The 21,643-nt window shown below is 45.4% G+C and overlaps 1 protein-coding gene across 12 annotated transcripts in view; it reads left to right on the top strand.

Moving 5' to 3' along the window:
• The window catches only part of ARHGEF25 (Rho guanine nucleotide exchange factor 25), a 71,954-nt gene extending 50,730 nt beyond the window's left edge, over window positions 1-21,224 (top strand). For 6 of the 12 annotated variants that reach the window (XM_083428245.1, XM_083428237.1, XM_083428246.1 and 3 more), the window contains 11 exons: window positions 3,753-3,856; window positions 4,223-4,292; window positions 5,919-6,008; window positions 6,972-7,079; window positions 8,372-8,422; window positions 9,663-9,740; window positions 11,961-12,155; window positions 12,991-13,171; window positions 15,268-15,488; window positions 18,734-18,838; window positions 20,722-21,224. In XM_083428245.1, the coding sequence (XP_083284371.1) occupies window positions 3,753-3,856; window positions 4,223-4,292; window positions 5,919-6,008; window positions 6,972-7,079; window positions 8,372-8,422; window positions 9,663-9,740; window positions 11,961-12,155; window positions 12,991-13,171; window positions 15,268-15,488; window positions 18,734-18,838; window positions 20,722-20,832 (1,314 nt within the window). In that variant the 3' untranslated portion in view covers window positions 20,833-21,224. The remainder of the gene's footprint in view (window positions 1-3,752; window positions 3,857-4,222; window positions 4,293-5,918; window positions 6,009-6,971; window positions 7,080-8,371; window positions 8,423-9,662; window positions 9,741-11,960; window positions 12,156-12,990; window positions 13,172-15,267; window positions 15,489-18,733; window positions 18,839-20,721) is intronic. The other 6 variants (XM_083428241.1, XM_083428242.1, XM_083428248.1 and 3 more) reach the window with 1 other exon arrangement.
• Window positions 21,225-21,643: the final 419 nt, after the last annotated feature.

Here is a 21,643-nt window from a genome sequence, read left to right as displayed (position 1 = left end):
ATAGAGAAGTTTGACTCATTATGTGAAGCTAAACACACAAGAGGAAGCTGTCAACAGGTTGGAAGGTTTGCAAGAAGTTCAAAAAATATTCAGGGAGAAAAAACTTGGAGAGGGGGTTGTAAAAAAAAAAAAAAAGCTCACTGAGGACTGGACATGCTCTTTGGGCATTGAATATTGACTGGCTGACAGTTGGGTTAAGACGGCAAACTGATGGGGGAAAGGGAATGGAATATCCCTAGAAGTGGCCTGGCTGGCTGGCACCCTGAACATCCCATTGCACATCCCTCTTGTGAATTCAAATACTGAACTAGCTCTTCCATTGCTTCTGCTAAACTAGTCAGCTTTCTGTTCTGACTTCAATATCTCTTTCCTAGGCGGGTTCAATCAATTTAGACCTTTCTGTATGGGTTTTAGGTTCTTCATAATTTTTCAGCTCCTTAAATTGCATTTTCGTTTCTTGCCGAGTTTCTTTCAGAACTTTCCAAAATAGCTTTGGATTTCACTATCCTTAACAATTTTCCACCTAGGCCGCTTAACTCTTTATACCCCCCAGTGCCACAGAAGTTTAGAAGAAGACAGCAGCTCTGGTTCTTATACGGATCTTTTAGACGCTCCTCTGTTTCCATCACTCCATTGTGACAACTGTTCCTACATCTATTCCTGGTGATTGCCTTTTAATCAGTTACCAACCCATAGAAGGGTCCATCCATCTTGACTGCTAAATATCCTTAAAAACCTTTGGTGAAAGTATTTGCCCAATCTCTTTCTGAAAAGCCAAAGATACAAATCTCCACTGGCCTACCTGTATATACAGAGAATGAGAGAGATGTTTGCTGATGATTTCAAGGAATTCCAAAAGATTGATGAGGCAAAACTTCCCTTTGCAAAAGCCCTGTTTATACTTTATTTCCTAAATTTTTATTTCCTCATTCGTTTTAAAAACTGGATGAGGAGAGAAGCAGGGAAACCTCTCCAAGAAAGAGTGTGAGACTCCTTAATGTGCTTTTGGGGTGGGATGGGAGTGGGGAGGTTGTCCTCAGTCCAGGCTTATGATCAGTTGGGGGTCTGGGGTCCAAGGGCAGGGGCCTAGTGTTCTAGAGGAGGAGGCTGTGAATGCTCTGAGGGTTAAAGGTGGGGGGTGACTTCTTAGCAAGCATTGGTCTTATGTTCACAGTGTTGTGTGAACAGGGTTCCTCTCATGCAACAGAACCCACTCTTCTCTTCCCACATGCCTCCAAAATCTGCTTTGGAAGGCCCTCCAACCCTCTGGAGCAGATTTTGAAGGGGCTGCAGGGGAAAGGAGGGGGAAGTTGCATTGTCCAAGTGGAAGTCTTGTTATGCAAGCAGAAAGTAGCATTGGAGACACCCTCTGTATTTAACTGTTCTAGCCTTAGTTGAATCCCTGCGACGGGGTGAGCTCCCATTGTTCGGTCCCAGCTCCTGCCCACCTAGCAGTTCAAAAGCACATCAAAGTGCAAGTAGATAAATAGGTACCACTCCGGCGGGAAGGTAAACAGTGTTTCCGTGCGCTGCTCTGGTTCGCCAGAAGTGGCTTAGTCATGCTGGCCAAATGTCTGCGGACAAACGCCGGCTCCTTCGGCCTATAGAGCGAGATGAGTGCCGCAACCCCAGAGTCGTCCGTGACTGGACTTAATGGTCAGGGGTACCTTTACCTTTGCCCTTAATAACACTTTCCAGCAGTGTACCTGGGACAGGGCTGCCATTTCCTGCATCTTCCCTTCCTCCCTAGTTCCTTTTTAAAAGACTAGAAAGAGATTGACTGCCTTCCAAGTCCTCTCTGTAAGGAGGCTAATATAATAGTTCAGCAGTTCTTCATCTGTTCTTTAAGAACTATTGGGTGAATGCCACCTGGCCGGAAAACCTTGTTCCTTCTTAATGTTTTCACTTGGTTCTAAGACAGGCTGATTCAGCCTTGATAACCCTTCCAGCATGTTTTGAAGACTGAAGCAAACAATTCCTTCTGTTTCTCTGCAATTCCTCTGTCTTCCGAAAAGGTCTTGTTTTGCTTCCTTGCCATATAAAGGTCCCCCGGCCTCTTTCTGGTTTTCTGCTTCTGACACCTTTAAAGAAATAATGTATTGATATCTTCAGCAGTTTGTGCTTGAAGTTCCTTTCTGTCTCTTGCCACATTGTACATCTATGTCTTGGTTTGCTCATTTGTGCTCCTCCTTCATCTGGGCAACTGTTCCTCCTTTAATGAAAATAGTTTTGCCTTTTATAGTCTCTTTGGCTCTGCTGTTTGACTGTGTTGGATTACTGTTGAGCTTGTTTGGGCTTTTTTGCTCATCCGTGGTACATATTTTATTTGAGCCTTTATTGTTACATATTTAATACGACTTGCTATGTCAACCTTATTTTTCCATTTTGAGCATGCCTGTTCTCAAAATCAGGCCACCAGCCATTCCAACCATTTCTGCCACCTAGTTAAGGTCCTGGTTAAGCCATCTCAAATTATGCAAAAACTCAAGATTCCCCACCCCCAGCCTGTAAGCAAAAACATAGTGGTGCTAAAACCGGGGGGGGGGGGGGGGGAGCAACCAATGCCAGTCAATGCGAAATGGGGAGAATAACTACTGCACTCTAGTACATTGATTTAGATTAAAATAATTTGTTGCAAGCTCATTCTAATTCAATTGCCAAAATAAATGCAACGTGCCAACCACAATGTCCACGAGACAGAAAAATTAATGCCCTGTGCTCACCAATTTGTTCTCAAGCTAGGAAAATCAGAGTCCGACTCGCCAGTGTAGGAAATACATGCAACCATGGTCAACTGGAGCAAAATTACTGCTTCAACTGAAAAGTGAAGAAATACTGGCTGCCCATTGGTCAGTACAAGGAGGTGGGGGAAAGGTAGCAGGACGGCACTGCTTCCCTGGCTTGTCAATCATCCCAGCACTTTTTTTCTTTCTAGAGTTGGCCAAAATACTGGAAGGCAGGAACAGATTTGCTTTTACTCACCACGTTGGTAGAATTCTGCCTCCACTCTTTCCCCTATATCTCCATAAATAAAAGGGCTGGAGACATTTTTTTAAAAAGAGGGGGAAGATGCTGAAAATTCAGGGAAGAGCCCTTGGGTAGGGCTCATCCACACAGGAGTATAATGTTGCTAAGGACCTGAGATACTGGGGTTCAGAACAAATAATGCAAATTGAGCAACTTTAAATTGGATTTCCCTAATACATCTTGGGTGCCAATTTGGGATTCAATTGCATCTAATGCAGTGGCCCTCTTTTCAGCTCTGCAAGGCAGTGGTTTTTCAAGTGTTCAACTTTTTTGTGGTCAGACACCTAATGGGGTTGCAGAAGAGTTGGGGGGGGGGTGTTCTAGGCTAGGCTCTCTGTGCAGGGTGCTGCTCCATCACCCTTCCTTGTGGACTGGATGCACCAAAGGTCTTCTGCAGCTGTTCCAGTCAGGTGGGAAATCTGGTTAATGGCAAGCTATCTGTTGGGGAAGCCTATCTGCCATTTCTGTGGTGCTCCTTGAGGAATCCCTGATCAGCTTCTGAAGAATGCCAGGGTTCCCCTGAGCATAGTTGGAAAGCCATTGCCAAGGGTAATGTGGCTGCTTCCTCAGCGCTTCACACCAGGGTCCTGTCCATCTTCTGCGCTCTTCTGGGCACTAACTTAGCCCAGACACATTCCCCTTCATGCCACCACCCTAGCTCTGCCTCCCTGGCCTTAAAGAGGAGGCAGCCAGCCTTCTCTAGCCTGCTCTTCTGACTTCTGCAGGGCTATATGGCGACCATGAGTGCCCGTGGTATCCCAGAGGACATGAAGGGCAAGGACAAGATAATCTTTGGGAACATCCACCAGATCTATGACTGGCACAAAGAGTAAGTAAGCACCCATTCCTGGGTGCAGGTCATGCATTGGCTGTGGAAACCTCACAATGGGGCCGGAACGGGATGTGGCAAGGGACTCTTCTTGGATTACCTGGCCCAGGTGCTTGTGGCCTGTGTGGAACAGACAAGGTGAGGGGGAGCAGCAGTGGTCCACCATCATTGGGAATTGGTGGGCGGCCGCTCTCCTCCTGCCCCCAGCCACCCACTGTCCAGCCTTGAAAGAGGTAAAAGTACCTTTGAGCCATCCTTGGGAAACATTTGAAGTAGAGTCCATGGGAAGCAGGGGTGGCTGGGAAGCAAGATAACTTGTCCTGCAGATCTCACACTCTTTCTGTTCCCTCTTATCCCTGATCCCAGTTATTTACTCAAGCAGCTGGAGAAGTGTCTTGAGGACCCTGATCTTCTGGCTGAACTGTTCATAAAGCACGTGAGTCCCTGGCATTGCTAAATAAGAACAGAAGAGCTGCTGAGCTGAGCCACAATGGGTGGTGGATAGATGGACAGGGCTCCATCATATTCTAGGCACAGGAGGTGACAGTGGTATCAATCCTCTGTTGTTCATCACATATGCACGTTGCCTTTGAACACAGGGGCTTTTCATTGGGCTAGAAGCACTGTAAGCTGTTGCAGACTTCTGCCTTTGCCTCTGGAATTGTTTGTGATACAAACCCAGATTCGAAATGAAATGATAACTTGATAGCTACAAAATAATGAAGGGGAGGTTTGTCGTGAAGGGAAAAGCTGCTTACCTTTTTGTTAATTAGGTGATTGCTAATTGGTCCAAAACAAGTCAACAAAATTGTGCAGTTTACTAGGCTGGAGCATAATAAGGTCAAGGCAGTTTGGCTCTGACTGAAAAATTCTATCCTTTTTTTCTTGAATGAGATAGAGAAGAAGCATGCACACTGGGTTTTTTAAAAAAAGTTTTAAAAATAACATCATCATCAGCAATCCTGACATGGAGGAGCATGATTGTGTGAGAAGAGATAGCCTTGTACTTTTATTATTTGTAAAGTGCTACCTGGTGAATAATTTCAAATTCCAGGAGGCCCCCCTAACCATTCCCTCCTTGATATTATATTGTGTTTATTAGTGCTTTGCCTAGAAATGAGATGCTCCCATTGCCATCTCCTGCATTTTCCTAGATCTTCTGGCTCTATTTTGTCAAACTTGGATGAAGTGGACTCTAGCCTATGAAAGTTTATTATGCCATATTTGTCAGTCTGCTAAGGTGCCCTAAGAGTCTTCATTGGTTCTGAGGCAACAGATTTAACAGGGCTGCCTCCGCTGGAAATTATTCATATGTAAGAATAAATATTGCTGTTGGAAGGTTGCTTAAAAAAAACAACCTATTTAAGAGATGACTTCACACATCTAACAAAATAGACTCTAGCCATGGAAAGCTTTTCCCAAAATAAATTTGCAGTACTATCCTTACAGCAGAACCCTTCAACACGGTGTGCTCCTTGGAGCTGACTGCCCTAGTAAGTATTCTTAGGATGGCAGCCTTGGTAGCCTTTAAGATACTGCAGGGCTCTGCATTATTTCTTGTAAATAAGTCATAGTCCTGCATATCCAGATAAGTAGATATGAAGTGCGCCTATTTTGTACTTGGAGTACCTTCATCCTGTGGTAAGATGAAGCACTCATCAGAGCGACTGACTCGTTTAAAGTGATCATTACCAGTGTTGCTGAGCAGGGATTTGAATCTGCCTCTTTGACATGCCCTCCCCAGAGTCAAGTCAGTGTGGTGTAGTGGTTAAGAGCGATAGACTCGTAATCTGGGGAACCGGGTTCGCTTCCCCGCTCCTCCACATGCAGCTGCTGGGTGACCTTGGGCCAATCACAGTCTCTCAGCCCCACTCACCTCACAGAGTGTTTGTTGTGGGGGAGGAAGGGAAAGGAGAATGTTAGCCGCTTTGAGACTCCTGAAGGGGAGTGAAAGGCGGGATATCAAATCCAAAACTCTCCAAAGTTGCTGTGCCAGCCAAGACTACACACTTTAGATTTTGCCCCAAGTATTCTGCTGAATTGTTCCCCTGCTGTTTTTCAGGAGCGCCGTTTGCACATGTACGTTGTTTACTGTCAGAACAAACCCAAATCTGAGCATATTGTGTCCGAGTTCATTGACAACTACTTTGAGGTAAGGGGCCATGCGATTTGCTGCAGCTTTGTTGTCTCTGCTTGCATTGTCCTTGACTGCATACATGCGATACCTTCAGAGTGCGTTTGAAGCACATTCTTACCCTTCAAAGAATTCTGGGAACTGTAATTTATCCCTCGCAGTGTTGTAGTTCCTGGCAAACCACAGCACCCAGAATTCTTTGAAGGGGGAAATGTGCTTTGAACATCCTTTGAAGGTATAGTCTCCTGCTAGAATCCGCCTGCCTCCTTCTTTTCTTCACTGCCCCCTGCGCCCCCCAGGGCTCGTTCATTTCAAGCTGTACTCCAAACACGAGTAAAGATGCAAAATTGCCTTTTCTCTATTGGATTATTGGGCCAATATTGGCTTCTCTTTTTGGCAGCGGGTGTCTCTCAAAGGGTCAGATAGAGGTCTTTCTAAGTCTTGCTACTTGAGATCATTTATATTATTATTATTATATTACATTCATATACCAGCCAGGGATCAAACCGCCAGCGTACAAGCAGTTGCGTAGGAGTTGTGCAGTGGTCCAGTGGGTGGGGACCACCCTGGGTGTCATCACTGAGGGGGGTGACAAAATGGCAAAAATATGTGGTTTTGGAAAAATACCTTTAAAGCACATTTTGTCCCCTAAAAGAATTATGGGCACTGCAGTTTACCCCTTTCAGAGTTAAAGTTCCCAGAAAACCTTATCAAACTGCAGTGCTCAGAATCCTTTGAAGGGGTGTGTACGCTTTAAATATACTTTAAAGTTACAGTGTGTGCACAGCCTAGTGAGACTTTTGACGCATAGGATAAGGGGAAGGGATCTGAGGTCTTCCTGGGAAGATGAGTGGGATGCTTTGGGAGAAACAGGAAGATTTGGAGGTGTCCTGATGGAGTGGACAGGGCTTTAATAGGCAGGATGCTTGATCTCCCACACAGATCCACAGGATCCGATCTGCTTTGTTCTCTCCTTTCCAGGAACTGAAGCAGGAACTGGGTCACCGCTTGCAGCTCAATGACTTGCTCATCAAACCCGTACAGCGGATCATGAAATACCAGCTGCTGCTCAAGGTGCTAACGTGGGAGGTGGAGTGTTGCTTTCCAAATCTAAGGCAAATGTGTGTGTGTGTGTGTGTGTGTGTGTGTAGGGGGTGAGACCAACAAGTGCCTGACCTGTAGCTAAGGAGAGACAGCAGCCAATATGTCTTCTGCTAGGTATGATATCTATAGCAGTCTTTGGCAGTGTGGACAAGTGCAGAACAGTGGTCTGTTTAATAATAATACCTTTATTGTCAATTTACAACCTGTGTACCATGAAATTAACCAAGCCTCCCTCCCTCCCCTCCCCCCCCCCCGCACAAACACTCAATCTCATTGCACTCTGTGTGCTTGTTGCACAACACACCAACCCCGAAAGTCAGTTGCACTATATTATTTTCTGTTTTAAGGGAGAGATCCTGCAGCCTCATGTCACCTGCAGGACAGCAAAACAGTCCCAATGTCACAAAAGGAGTAGCTGGGGTCTCTGTTGGCTGCCTAGCGCCACCTGATGGGTAATGGTTGTATTTGTCTCCAGAGCTGGAACCAGGGTTAGGGCAGCTTCCAATTTACATTATAGCTGTCATATGGAGGCACTTGGTGGCTACAGTTCCTTGCAGAGTCCCACTTGCTCCCCATTTCCCCAAGCAATGAAAGGTTTGAAAGATAGCACTGCTGGGTTTAGTTCCCTTTGGAAGAAGAGAGCTCTTGAGACTTAAGGTTGTATCCAAAGTTGTCCACGCACAAGTGGGACAGACTCCTGCTTGCTTCCTCTGCCCCTTCCATGCATTCCCCACACCCCCAAATATGTTCTGGAAGATTGGGGGACAGATTTAGGGGGCATTGGGGGCTGCAGTGGGAGGAGGAGGGTAAGGTGAAGTCCTGATGTGCAAGCAGAAGTCAGCTTATGCATAATACCTGCTTTATTTACAAATATGCAAGGAGGGCATCAGTGAAGGCAGGTGTATTCCTATAAGCAGACAGCACAGTCTGAACCATTTGTTTCATAAGAACATAAGAGCCTGAAGCTGCTTCAAGCCAATGGCCCATCTAGTCCAGCGTCCTGTTCTCACAGTGGCCAACCAGAGGCCTGTGGGAAACCTGCAAGCAGGATCCAAGCGCAAGAGCAACACTCTCTCCTCCTGTGGTTTCCAGCATTGCTGTCTCCAACTGTAGAGACAAAGCATAGCCATCATGGCTGATGGCCATCTCGGTTGGGGGCCAGCGCTGCCTCCGGGGGAGCAGGTGGCACTTGGAGTTGGTTGCATGGCTTGGCTCCGGTGGAATCCCACTCCTACCACTCAAGAATGCCCTTGTTCGTTTCCTCTTTTCCCTCCCAGGATTTCCTGAAATACTATGGCAAAGCTGGCAAGGACACAGAACAGCTGGAGGTAGGATCCGGAGGCACTTGCAGCTGTTGCTCCCCAGTCCCACCCTTATGTGTGGACTGGATGTTATTACGCTGCTGCTTTCTTTCTTTCTTTTTCATATATTAATTTTTATTGAACTTTACAAGAAAAGAAAAGAAAAAACAATACATAACACTGTAAACACATTTATATACATGTTTTCCAAATTGCAAACTAAAAAAGAAAATAGTTTTCATAGCCAATATTGCCAAATTCATGCTTCAAACATTACAATATATAAATCCTTGTTAAAATATTATAAAAGACTTCCACCGCATTCACCACACGTCTCTTCGTTATCTTGCTCGCCTTTACATCTGTTCTTCAATCGTTTCCCTTCGTTAGATTCTTTCATAATCAGTCAAATCTTTATGTTCTCTAAATTCTTCACAAGGTTAGTCTGGGCACAACCAAACTTTCATATTTGAACCCTCCTTGTATAAATATTTGTTTAAGCATTCGCATTGTTTCTGAATTATAATTTTTGATTTATGCCTTATTAAATCCGTCAGTTTTGCTAATTCCAGGTACTCACATAGTTTACTTAACCATTCCCCTTTTGTTGAGATATAATTTCCCTTCCAGTGACTGGCTGCCAACGTTCTCGCTGCTGTTGTTGCATACAGAAAGATGTTAATTTTGTCTTTGGGGATATCCTTACTCAAGATTCCTAATAAATATGCTTCTGGCTTTTTGATATGATACTTTTATCAATTTTTTAATCTCTTCATGAATCATCTCCCAAATTTTTTTGATCTCTGGACATGTCCACCACATATGGTATAGAGTGCCTTTCATTCTATTACATCTCCAACATTTATTACTATTCGATCTATTTATTTTTACTAGTCTGTCTGGTGCCATATACCATCTGTGGTGCATCTTCATATAATTCTCTCTTAATGAATAGCAGGCTATAAAATTTATATATTTTTTCCAAAACCTTCCAGTTTTCATAATCAATTGTATATCCTAAATCCCGTTCCTAGTTTAGCATATTCTCTCCTTTGACTTTCAAATCAGGATCTGCAGAACTGCCTGGATCTGCATGGAACTATGGCCCGTCAGTCTAAACAGGGCAGGTTGTCCAGTGTTGTTTCACATGTCCTGCATCTCCTGGGTTTAATGACACTGGCGCTGCTCGCCATGGGTGCACAGCCAGCCAGTCACCAGGCTATTCTGGTCCACCGCTTTCGCCCAACTGCTTTCCTTTGCCTTTCAGAGAGCTGTGGAGGTGATGTGTTTTGTTCCTAAGCGCTGCAATGACATGATGAATGTGGGGCGTCTTCAGGGCTTTGAGGTAGGCCCTGGGAATCAATGGCTGGCTTGGAGATTCTACAGATCCCGGGGGAGCTAGGCTCTTAGCCCTGATTTTCCAATCAACTCTGCTGCAGAAGGCACCTTAATTTTTAGCAGTGGGGGCTGTTCAAGGAAGAGAACCTTATAATTCCTCTTCAACCAGGCCTTGGGCTGATTCTATGGCCTTTTAAATGTGTCTGTGGGAGAGGGGGTTATTGATTTATTTTTGTTTTAACTACTGTATTTTTCGCCCTATAGGACGCACCGTCCCATAAGGCGCACCTAGTTTTTTTGGAGGGAAATAAAGGGGGGGAATTATTCCCCCCCCCAGGCGTGGGGCTGGGGTGGGGGAAGCCCGAGCTTCCCCCGACCCCAGCCCCCAAACAGGCAGCTCTCTGCAAGCCGTGGGAGCCCAGCGCCGGCTCCCACTGCTTGCGGAGAGGTCCGCGAAGCCCGGACGCGCTGAGCTCAGCGTGCGCAGGCTTCAGCATGCAGGCAACTCTCCGCAAGCAGCGGGAGGGGAAAAAGTGTGTCCTATAGGGCGAAAAATACGGTATTTATTTTGTGCTTCTATCCTGTATTTTAATCTTGTGAACTGCCCTGAGATCTTCGGAAAAAGGCAAAATAATAATAATAATAATAATAATAATAATAATAATAATAATAATATAGGCATTTTAAAATGAGGGTCCTCCAACTCTGTGTACGTTGATCTGGGAATTGTGAGCTTAAAATATAGGAACAAGTGGGTAGAAAAGGGAGAGGTAATTGAAAGAATTAGGTCTCAGGGACTATCACACGTTGAATTTTTCAGCTTTCAGATTCCAAAAATGAGGGGTACTGAAAAGTTGGAAACATGACTTGGAAATTCAAAAGATATTTTGGTTAAATTAATATACCGTATTTTTCGCTCTATAAGACGCACCAGACCACAAGACGCACCTAGTTTTGGGGGGAGGAAAACAAGAAAAAAAATATTCTGAATCTCAGAAGCCAGAACAGCAAGAGGGATCGCTGCGCAGTGAAAGCAGCAATCCCTCTTGCTGTTCTGGCTTCTGGGATAGCTGCACAGCCTGCATTTGCTCCATAAGACGCACACATATTTCCCCTTACTTTTTAGGAGGGAAAAAGTGAGTCTTATAGAGCAAAAAATACGGTAGTTTTGTTTAGTAATGAAAATGTGTGTAAAATTGCATAGAAATTTTTAAAAACAATTGCCAAGTACTTGCATTTGTTTGTTTGTTTGTTTGTTTGTTTGTTATTAAGCATTACCTGACATTTTCAGAAAGTAAAATTAAAAATTATTTGGCTTTCTGAAAACAGTGTATGTGCATCTTCATTAAGCATAGACGTTTCAAGCCAAATGTTGTCCAATCACAAAAATTATAGCAGATTTGTATTCCTCACACCCAGAAACATATTTTTAAGGCCCCTCACTGAAGCAATTTGCCCTAATCCACACCCCCTTGTCCCACTGCTTTGCCCTGAGGAAAACTGCTCTTTTGTTGTTCTTTGGATTGCTGTTTGTCCTGATTTAACACTAAAGAGTGGCTTTCCCTGGGAAAGGAGTGCGGCAAGGGGGAGACCACTTGGCCCCCTCCTTTCCAGGCACGGCAGAAGCAGAGGTGTGGACGAGCCCTCAGACATGTTGTGAAATATGTGGCACAGCCCTTGCTGGGAATACACTGCTTTAAATGTAAGTGAATATTTTGGTGCTGCCTCAGATCTAAAAGAACCCAAACCTCTCTGCATATAGAAAGTTGCTAAGTAAAGAAGAAGGGTTCTAGGCTTCTCCTTGACAGGTTACTGTGTTTTTTCTCTATAAGACTCACTTTTCCCCTTCTAAAAAGTAAGGGGAGATGTGTGTGCGTCTTATGGAGCGAATGCAGGCTGCGCAGCTATCCCAGAAGCCAGAACAGCAAGAGGGATTGCTGCTTTCACTGTGCAGTGATCCCTCTTGCTGTTCTGGCTTCTGAGATTCAGAATATTATTTTTCTTGTTTTCCTCCTCCAAAAACTAGGTGCATCTTGTGGTCTGGTGCATCTTATAGAGCAAAAAATACGGTTGTTTTCTCCAGGCAGGCAGTTTTTGAGTTGGGTCAGAATTCAAAGGTGCAGCCCGTCATCTGCAAGTGGTAATTCTGAGTCTTCTGCTCTAAGAACAGGGCAGTTTTGTGCCTTCTCCCCAGCTGAGTAACTAGGATCTGCCCTCTCTTCTCCAGGGGAAACTGACTGCGCAGGGGAAGCTGCTGCAGCAGAACACCTTCTGGGTGACGGAGCAGGCAGGCGGGATCCTGGCCCGGGGCCGTGAGCGGCGCATCTTTCTCTTTGAGCAGATTGTCATCCTGAGTGAGACCCTGGAGCGGCGGCGTGGTCCGTATGCCGCTCCAACTTATGCCTTCAAGAGCAGCATCAAGGTATTACAGGACTAACAGCAGAGAATCTAGGGAAGCCTGTATTCCCGTACCCATAGCTGTTTACCCCCTGTTTCTGCGGTTGCACCGTGCATCTGCAGAATGTAATTGTGAGCACTGAATTTGGCATCCTGAGAGTCTATGCATGTGTATAAAATTTTATATGGCTAGAAATTGCGAGTGAAATTCAACGTGGTGTGCTATTGCAAACGTTCCGTCTGTGTAAGCGTTTCAGCTTGTGAGGCAGAACAATCCCCTTTTCTCCCCCAGTGCACTGTTCTGGGGGTTCATCTGACCCCTCCTCAGAGCCAATTTAGGGGTGCAGGCAAGGGGAGGGAGGAGGCCCATTGCAAAAGCCCTTGCACAGGGCTTCCACCGATGGGCTCATTAGGTGAATCCTGCCTTATATAAACGTATAGCCTTATGGCTGTGAAGATAGGATTGAAATGTGTGGGCATTGCTTGGCGTAATCTCGGGAGCAGAGAGCAGGGGTGGTGCAAAGCAAGGAAATATGGGAATTAGCTGGCTTTGCATTCTTTGTTCAGGTTTCGGAATGTAGCTTTTCTTGGCACAAGAATATAGGCTGGGCTTGGTGTGCGGAACGTTGATCTTTGTTTAAAGCACAGAGATGACACAGCCTTGGTTATATCCAGAGAACCACAGAATTTCTAGGACTTCATGAATGTGCAGATGTACCCAAATCTGTTAAATAAATAAATAAAGGCTCTTCCTTTTGCTTGACTGCCAGGCCCTCCCTGTTTGTCCATTTTATTGCTAATAACTTCTTTTTCTTGCTTTTGAATGGCCATTTCCTATCCACTATCCATCTCAATGCCAGGTCAGCTGTTTGGGCCTGGAGCCCTGTGTGGATAATGATCCCTGCAAATTTGCACTGATCTCTCGTGGCGCAGAACGGGGCACCATCCGTTACATACTGCAGGCAGCAACGTCAGAGATTGCCCAGGCCTGGGTGGCTGACATCAGCCTCATCTTGGAGACACAACGTGACTTCCTCAATGGTAGGGGCTTCAAAGAGATGGTCTGTTCGTAACTCTCTCAGGCACCCACTGCCCTTTAAACCACACCCAGTGATTCCTCAAGATTTCTTCCTTCATCTTCCTCACTCCTGGTCTGGATGGAATATGAAAGCTAAGATGCTTCCACAATGCTTTGCAGAAGTATAGGAAACTTCAGCAACCTTCTAGATGGTGGCGCGGGGGCAGGGAATAGACAATTTTCAAAGAGTAATTTGAATTAGGGCTACTGCCTTTCAATGAGTTTAAATAGTTTGGTTCTTTCTGAGTGAAAGAAATGACCTAGCAATAGGTTTGTTTAAGTTTATTTAAAGTGATAAACACCCCAATTCCATGCCACCATATCATATCAGCAGGAATAAAACCATAATAAGGGCCCTGATATTTATTGAGCATTCATCCTGATTTGCTTGCACAAAGCTTATGCGGAGGTTAGGTTACATTTAGCTTTTATTGAGTATTCATTCTGATTATTTGTGTGTGGGGGGGTGTTAAATGTCAAGGACCCTTCATTTGCTATGGTATTGGAGCACTTTAATCCACTTTAAATGGTGCAAACCTACAGTTCTGGTATGCAATTGACTCACTCCTGCAAAATCAGTAGGAATGTTCATTAAAAAGGTCATCTGGAGGTACAATCCATTCTATCTCTGTCTGTCTCTTTCTATATACCAGCCCCCGAACCCCAGCTCTAATATTACATTACCATCTTCTCATGTGTGTGCAAGTTAGGCCTTAATTGTGCAATCAAGTGATGTACACAGATGTCTCAACTAGCCATACATTTTTACTTCAAGCACAAGCTGTACTTTGGCCTTTGTGAATCGAGGCAACACACAACTTTGGCTCGAGTCCCAAAGTAGATGGCAGAGTGGAAGTGGACAGCCAGTAAGCAGGAGGTCACATTTGTTAACACTTTCTCAAAAAAAAAAAGCTGAGAGATTTGTATTCTAAATCTTTCTCTCTGATTTGCTGTGTTGAGAAAAGGTAGTGTGTCTCTCCCCCCCCCCCACACACACATAGGGGAGCAATCAAAAATAGGATTCCCACCCTTCAGTTTGAAGTCAGACCAGTGGCGTAGCGTGGGTTGTCAGCACCCGGGGCAAGGCAAGTAATTTGCACCCCCCCCGCTGCACTGTCCCTCCCCCAGATAGTCCCTTGCTCTCTCTCCGCACCGCACCGCACCGCACGCCTGGCACCCCCCCCCCCCTCCACAGTGGGCGGCTCAGATCGGATTCGCACAGCCAGCACTGCAGTGAGAGAGAGTGAGTGAGCCAGGTAGGGGCAGAGAGCTGCGAGTGCGAGCACGCCCCCCCCCAATGTTGCGCCCGGTGCGGCCGGCCCCCCCTGCACCCCCACGCTACGCCGCTGAGTCAGACAGTAAAGATTTCTACCCTGCCATTTTGCCTAATGTGTAGATCAGTTCTGAATGACTCTTAACTGTATGGACCATGTCTAAGAAAACTTTATTCCCCCAAGGGCCATGTTGCCCTAGGGGAAATCTGTTGGAGACCACATGCCAGTGTCGGCAGGGGCAGAGCCACCCCCCTCTCTTTCTTAAGATATTCACTGCCCCATAATCTCTCAAAAGAGAGGAATAAGTGTGTGGGGTAGTGATGATATTAAGAAATGGGAGTTGGGGGAGGGTGTTTGTGTATGGGATGGTGTTGCTTTTTAGAGCCGCAGTGCACCCTGGTGTGGCCTGTGGCCCCTCATCTGCTGGGCTGGGCTTCCTCCTGTCCCTGTCATGCAGTTTCCAGGAGCTGCTGTCTTCAGGCACCTCAAGCACATTGAAATGGTGGCTCCGGATGCTGCACCCCTCTCCTGCTTTTCGCAACAGAAGGATGAGGGGGCTTGAGACACCTTTTGACAGTGGCTTTTGAGCATTGGAAGCTGCTTGAAGCGCACCTGCGCAGGTGGGGCTGTGGGACTTCACCCGGTGGTTCCTGAATCACTCCCCTGAGGAGTCTTTTTCTTTTTCTTTCTTGCAGAAGATTAAGTTTCACTAATGAAATTCAGAGCGTTTTGTGTTTCCAGTGCGTGACCCTGCAGTTCATTGCCCCTTTCTGTTTCCTTGGCAGCACTGCAGTCGCCCATAGAGTACCAGCGCCGAGAGAGCAAAACCCATAGCCTAGGACGCATTGGAGTCCCGCATCACTCACTGCCCGGTGGACCCAGCCGGCCCTGCTCCTCCGTCTCCATGGACCAGAGCAAGGGATCCAGCCTCCAGCCCCACAACGCCTCTCTCCCCTCCCTCTACCTTCCGGGCCCAGGCCAGCCTGAGCAACAGGCCTATGTTGAGGTAAGGTAGGAAGGTCTTAAACGGAAGATCCCTGTTGAATTAACAGCTTTGTGAGGTTTGGCTGGCACAGGTGAAGTTCCTGTTCTAGCTTTGGAATGAAAGGGGCTAGTAATTGGCAACAGGAATTTGAAATTCAGTTCAGTGCTTACATTTGTTAAACCTCATTAACACATGTATAGTTTGCAAGAGCTACGTGAAGCAGAAAATGAAAACAATCATTTGTCATTAAAACAATCCACCATGTGTGCTGGCTTGAGATTGCATTGTACACATGCTGTCACAGAGACAAAGGAAGGTTATCTGTCCCACACAATTCATATCAGTATTGTCTAACAAAATTTCATTTTAAAAAATGCCCAAGGGGAGATGTTCCAAAAATGTAGGCATTTAACCTCATCAGAACACAAGAAGGGCCTGCAGGATCAGGCCAGTAGCCCACCTAGACCAGCATCCTATTTTCACAAGGGCCAGTCAGACGGCTGTGGGAAGCCTACAGGCAGAACTTGAGCACACCAACCACTCCTCCCTTCTTGCCGTTTCCACCAACTAGTATTCAAAAGCATTACTGCATCTGAGAACCGCCTTGTTAACAGCTGCTCAACAAAAAATGAGAAATTGGAGCTCAATGCTCAGTTAGTATTTTAGTCTCATTTGTAAGCCGTCCCGCAAATATTTATATCAAGGGGCAGTGTAGATAGCTTTAAGAATAAGAAGTAAAGAAGTAAATAAATGAGACATGTTTTCCTGTTCGGGACAAAATCTTGGGGTCTATTAAACTAGAGGATATTGACCTCATCCCATGCAGATGGATTTTCTCCTCGTACCCTTTCATTGATTAATCCAGAGTGGTAACAGCTAATGGATTGGAATCATCCGCTTGCTGCAGAAGCATGTGTTGAGCAACTCCAACTGTAAGTGTTAAGTTGGGGCGAACATATCAGACGACACAGCGATTCTTCCAAAGCAGCTCTTTATTTGCAAGCTGGAACAGAACTGAACTGAGGAGCTCAGTCAGCCTGCTTATATAGAGCTCCAGAACAATTGTAACTGTTGCAACTTTCTAAAACTATCTAATCACTGAACGTCACTTTCAATCCTTCATTTGCATACAAACTATCCAATCACTGAACGTCACTTTCGATCCTTCATTTGCATAACTATCTACAGTATCCCCCTGCTGGCCCAGGGTGAGAACTTCAGTACATAACAGTAAGAATATAATTGTGAGTGTGCTTAAGGGATGTTAGGGAGTGTGTGGTCTCTGTTAAGTGAGCTTATGCAACACAGTGTGTCACAGTTCCCCAAAGTGGAGACCAGGCTAGTGGCCCTTGCGCTGCCACCAGGCAGAAGTATTTATTTTTCTGGTTGCGTCCACCAAACAATCTAAGCTCACCTGGGTTTCAAAAAGAACGCACTTAGGTAGTGTGTGGCTTGGCTTTTAAGCATAGGGTGGGCAAGAGACCACAAGGCTTTGTGAAAGAGGTTTAAATGTTCACTAAAAAAGAAGGTTTTAACATCTGAATGGTTATGTACACACAAAACAATCACCAAAGCAACCTGAGTCTGGACACCATCTGTTGCCAAGAGTAATGGGGTGGGAGGGAATTGGGTCTAGGGCCTCTGTTCTGAAACTTCAAACTGGGCAGCAGGTATTCAGGAAAAGAGGGACAGAGGAGGGGACAGTTGAGTTCCCCTTGGGTGACTAACTGGAGAGCAGCCAGGGAGACTGCTAACTCTTTCCCAGACTGCCTGGGTGAGATGACGTCTTCATCATCTCACCTGCCAGACCCTCCAGATGGACAGGTGTGCTGCTAACCATTCCTCCCAGCATCATGGTCTCAGCCAGGCTGGTTCTGTGGCTTGCTCTGCTGCCGAGGTGATGGGTGAGAGAGGTAGAACTGGAGCCAGGCAAGAGCGAGGACATGTCTGCTGCTGATAAACAAAGCCTTTAATATCCAGTCCATAGATACTTGCATGCATGCATGTGAGAATATTCACACACTCCTCCAAACATGTTGCAGGGAAGGGGAGGGTAGAGGAAATTCAGAGTAGGTTTGTTACTCATAGACATAAGCAAGCTTCCCCCATTCTGAAACCATCCAAATATTGTTTGTGTTCATTAACCACTGCCAATATCATAATCATTTTTCTTCTTGTTACATTGACTGCCTCTCCTTCAATTTCCCTCTGTTTTAATTTTTCATTATAACTGTTGGAGTCATCTATCTGCTAAATAACCGTTCAGTAGTTATTGTTTTTTTTCCTTGGTTATATTGTATTATTTCTGATGAAGATTATCTGTTGTTGTGATTTTTAAAAATGTTAATCACTGAAACCTATAGCAAGTGGGGAGGAAAGACGAGGAGCCCAAAGTAGTGAGCACTGTTCTGTGAAGACAGTGGTGAAGACAAGAGTGCTGATTTCTGTTCTCAGATATGAGTTGGAGGAGGAGGTAGGAAAGAGTGCTGTGCTGTCTTAGGAGGCTTCAGGACTCTACAGGTTTCTGATTCCAGATTAGATGAAAAGGAGATCAGACTGATCTCTAATAGAGGCAGAGAGAGACACACACACACAAGATTTGCAAGAGGATGCCTATCTGTTTTCTTTTTTGGGAAATTAGATGACTTCATTTGATGAATTGGATTGCCAGAATCCCTTCCAGGTCAGGGGTCTTGTGAAACTATGACGTTTGCATGGCGTGCTTTCAATGTGAGATCATAGAATCATAGAGTTGGAAGAGACCACAAGGGCCATCAAGTCCAACCCCCTGCCAAGCAGGAAACACCATCAGAGCACTCCTGACATATGGTTGTCAAGCCTCTGCTTAAAGACCTCCAAAGAAGGAGACTCCACCACACTCCTTGGCAGCAAATTCCACTGTCGAACAGCTCTTACTGTCAGGAAGTTCTTCCTAATGTTTAGGTGGAATCTTCTTTCTTGTAGTTTGGATCCATTGCTCCGTGTCCGCTTCTCTGGAGCAGCAGAAAACAACCTTTCTCCCTCCTCTATGTGACATCCTTTTATATATTTCAACATGGCTATCATATCACCCCTTAACCTCCTCTTCTCCAGGCTAAACATGCCCAGCATAAGATGTTGTTTGACTTCAGCCATGCACAAGTTGACAGTTGACAAGCTATGCACACTTTCTCACATAATGTGACACCAAATTGAGAGCACCCATCTGTGCTGGAATGTTGTCTACTCCCTACCCAGATTAAACCCGGCTTGCTTTCTGCCCCCAGCCATCTCGCAGCCAAAGCTCTCCAGGACCCGGACCAGTTCACCTACCTTCCGATGGCTCCGAGGTGCATCTCTCCAATTCCTCCCAGCAGGAGTCCCTGCACACAGTGAGTTTTGGTAGGGCAGAGGAAGTGTTCCTTTTAATCTGAGTAAGGATTCAACATTCACAGTTGACATAACGATAATGATTCAGGTTCTGTTGCCCGTGGCCTTACTCATTCTTTCCATCAGGATTTAACTTTCATTGGGACTGACATTTTACACACACACACACACGTCCCCACCACCTGACCACATGTTGCCACTGTGCCACAGAAGCCTAGGAAAAAATGCAGAATCTGGCACAGGTTGCAGAATTCAAAGCTTCTGCCTATAGTGGCCTTCCCAGTGAGAAACCACTGACATTCTTCCAAAAGAATCCCAGGGTTCCCCAAAACACAGCCTGAAATTCATTGCTGTGTTAGTAGAGTATGTCCCCATCTCTTGCGTTGTTTACCATTGCTGATGCATTCATATGCCAGTAATTTTATTTCTGGAAAGCTTTTTGATGCTGTTCTTTCATTCCCACAAGAGATTTTGAAAGCATGCCATATACACTTTTCTTCCTTCCATTTACCTGCAATCTGCTCCACTCTCAGGCTGAGAACATGGGCAGACATTGCCTAATGAGCTGTCTTATGCTCTTATCTTTGGTTTTGCTTTAGAGCAGAAATGAAGAAACTGTGGCTCTTGAGAAGCTGTTGGACTGCAACTCCCACTGTCTCTGATCATTGGCTTTGCTGGCTGGGGCTGATGGGAATGTAAGAGCATAAGACAGGCATAGGCAAACTCAGCCCTCCAGATGGTTGAGGCTACAATTCCCTGACCACTGGTCCTGTTAGTGAGGGATGATGGGAGTTGTGATCTAGAATCGCTGTCCCAATGTATTTCTTATCAATAAAAAAAATGGTGTGGTGCAAGAAAATTTCTATTCTGAAAGTGCGATCCAAAGGAAAAAAAGGCTGAAAATCACTGATGTAGGAGATGAATTGAGGATTAAATCTGTAGATTAAAAGTTAAATTTTGTATTCCACATATGTGGGAGACATACAAAAAGTGGGCTGTCAAGCCATTTAGCAAAGTAAAACACGTACTGCATACATTTTTGCAGTTTATTAAAGTTTAGGAATTGGGCAATTACAGCTTTTTGTCCCTTTTATTTGAGGTTTGCTGACCTCCCCTTCTTCAACTCTGCTGCAGAGAATGACCACATAATTTAGTAAGATAAACAATTACATTTCAATGCAGGCAGCAGATACAATACAGGTAATAAAACTTATCAGGTACAAAATACAAAAGTTGGCTTCTATAGGCTGCATCTGTCTGGACCTCCCAGGTACACATTTGAACATGGTAGAAAGAGAATCTTCTCAGAGACAGGATGAAGTATAAAAGATTATCTCCGTGGTTACAGAATTCCAGCCAGAGGAGGCAAGGAAGGTAAGCACACAGAGGGTCCTCTCTAGGAAATTTAAGTGCACTCTTTGTGTACTAGCTCTGTCTTGTCTAGCAGAACATGCATTTGTGATTTGGCTGCAAACCCCACACTGTGGACAGAGGCAGAATACCAGAATATCTCTGAACAGTAGATCTAAGTGTTGGCAACAACAGGAAAAGTCATCACCTTCATTCCCTGCCTTGCGTGTTTCAAAGAGGCATCATGTTGGCAGCTGCTGAGACACAGAATGTTGGATTTGATGCACCTTGGCCTGATCCAGCAATGCAGTACTTAAGATGATTAATTTGCATAATTTATGCAGGATGCAGCTTTTCGCAGCACAGAATTGGATTACCCCGTAGTAGATATATTAAACCAAAGTATTACACTGTCTTACCTGTTGATAAGATAAAGCCAATGGGTGTGCAGTGGCAGGAGCTCTGCGGTGGGAGTCTTGCAAAATACGTCTCAGGAACCTTTCCAGAGTTTTCATTGTTCCTCTGTCCCTGACAGGCCCCAAGTGATGACGACGCCAGGCCGCTGCTCCCTGATCTTGAAGTCCCGGAAATCAGTTTCCCTCAAGGCTGTGCTCAACTTGCCCAACTTGATGAGGATGAGCTGTGACTCTTGGACTGTGAGAAAGCCCCTTTCAGACCAGTGGGGTGGGGGCTTTGACTGATCTAACTAGCTCTTCCCTCTTCTCCTCCTACCCTCCCTCCTTCTGCTGTCTCCAAGGGAAAGAGAGACACAGCAGCAGCATGGTGCAAACTCTTGCTGCCCTCTGGTCCTGCTCTGTTTGCCCAGACACCCCCCATCCTATGAAAGGGGCGCAGAACCCCCACATTGGGACCAGAGAGTGCCGCTGGTGGCCCTTCCCTTTCCTCCAGACCCCTGTATATGCATGCTGTGGGGCTGTACGGGCTTCAGGTCGGGGCTCTTGGACGAGGGAGTTGGATTGTGTGAATTGAGAATTTTATTTTGTTTGTTGTAATAATAAAGATTTTAGTTAAAACAAACAAGGAGACAAATTGCTCCAGCACACCTCTGTCTTCCTGCAGGCTCTTCCGTGAGCAACTTGCGCAACCATGTGCTAGATCCCCTTCTCTTGGCCTTGCACTTTATTTAGGGCAAACCTTAATACCTTGTTGGCCAGTTTCACAACATCTTCCTTTACCCTGCTTCCCCTCCCAGCACTGAAGAGATATACAGAGAGAGTGTACACACATGCATATACATACACATATATCTGTAATTAGAAATGAAAAATGGCCCTTAGCCTCTGACACACGGAGACGGGAACCACCTTTATTAGCAGTTTTAGAATCTTGCCCAAGAGTGTTTTCCCTCACTCTATTTTTTGAAAGAATGGGCTAGCCTAAGAAAGTTAGACCCAGTTCAAAGTTTACTTTTGAACTCACAATAAGTGACAAGATAC

This window comes from Podarcis tiliguerta (genome assembly GCF_965153285.1).
Source record: "Podarcis tiliguerta genome assembly, chromosome: 2".
NCBI lineage: Eukaryota > Metazoa > Chordata > Lepidosauria > Squamata > Lacertidae > Podarcis > Podarcis tiliguerta.
The sequence above is the reverse complement of the archived record's forward strand: the minus strand, read 5'-3'. Positions and strand labels throughout refer to the sequence as shown.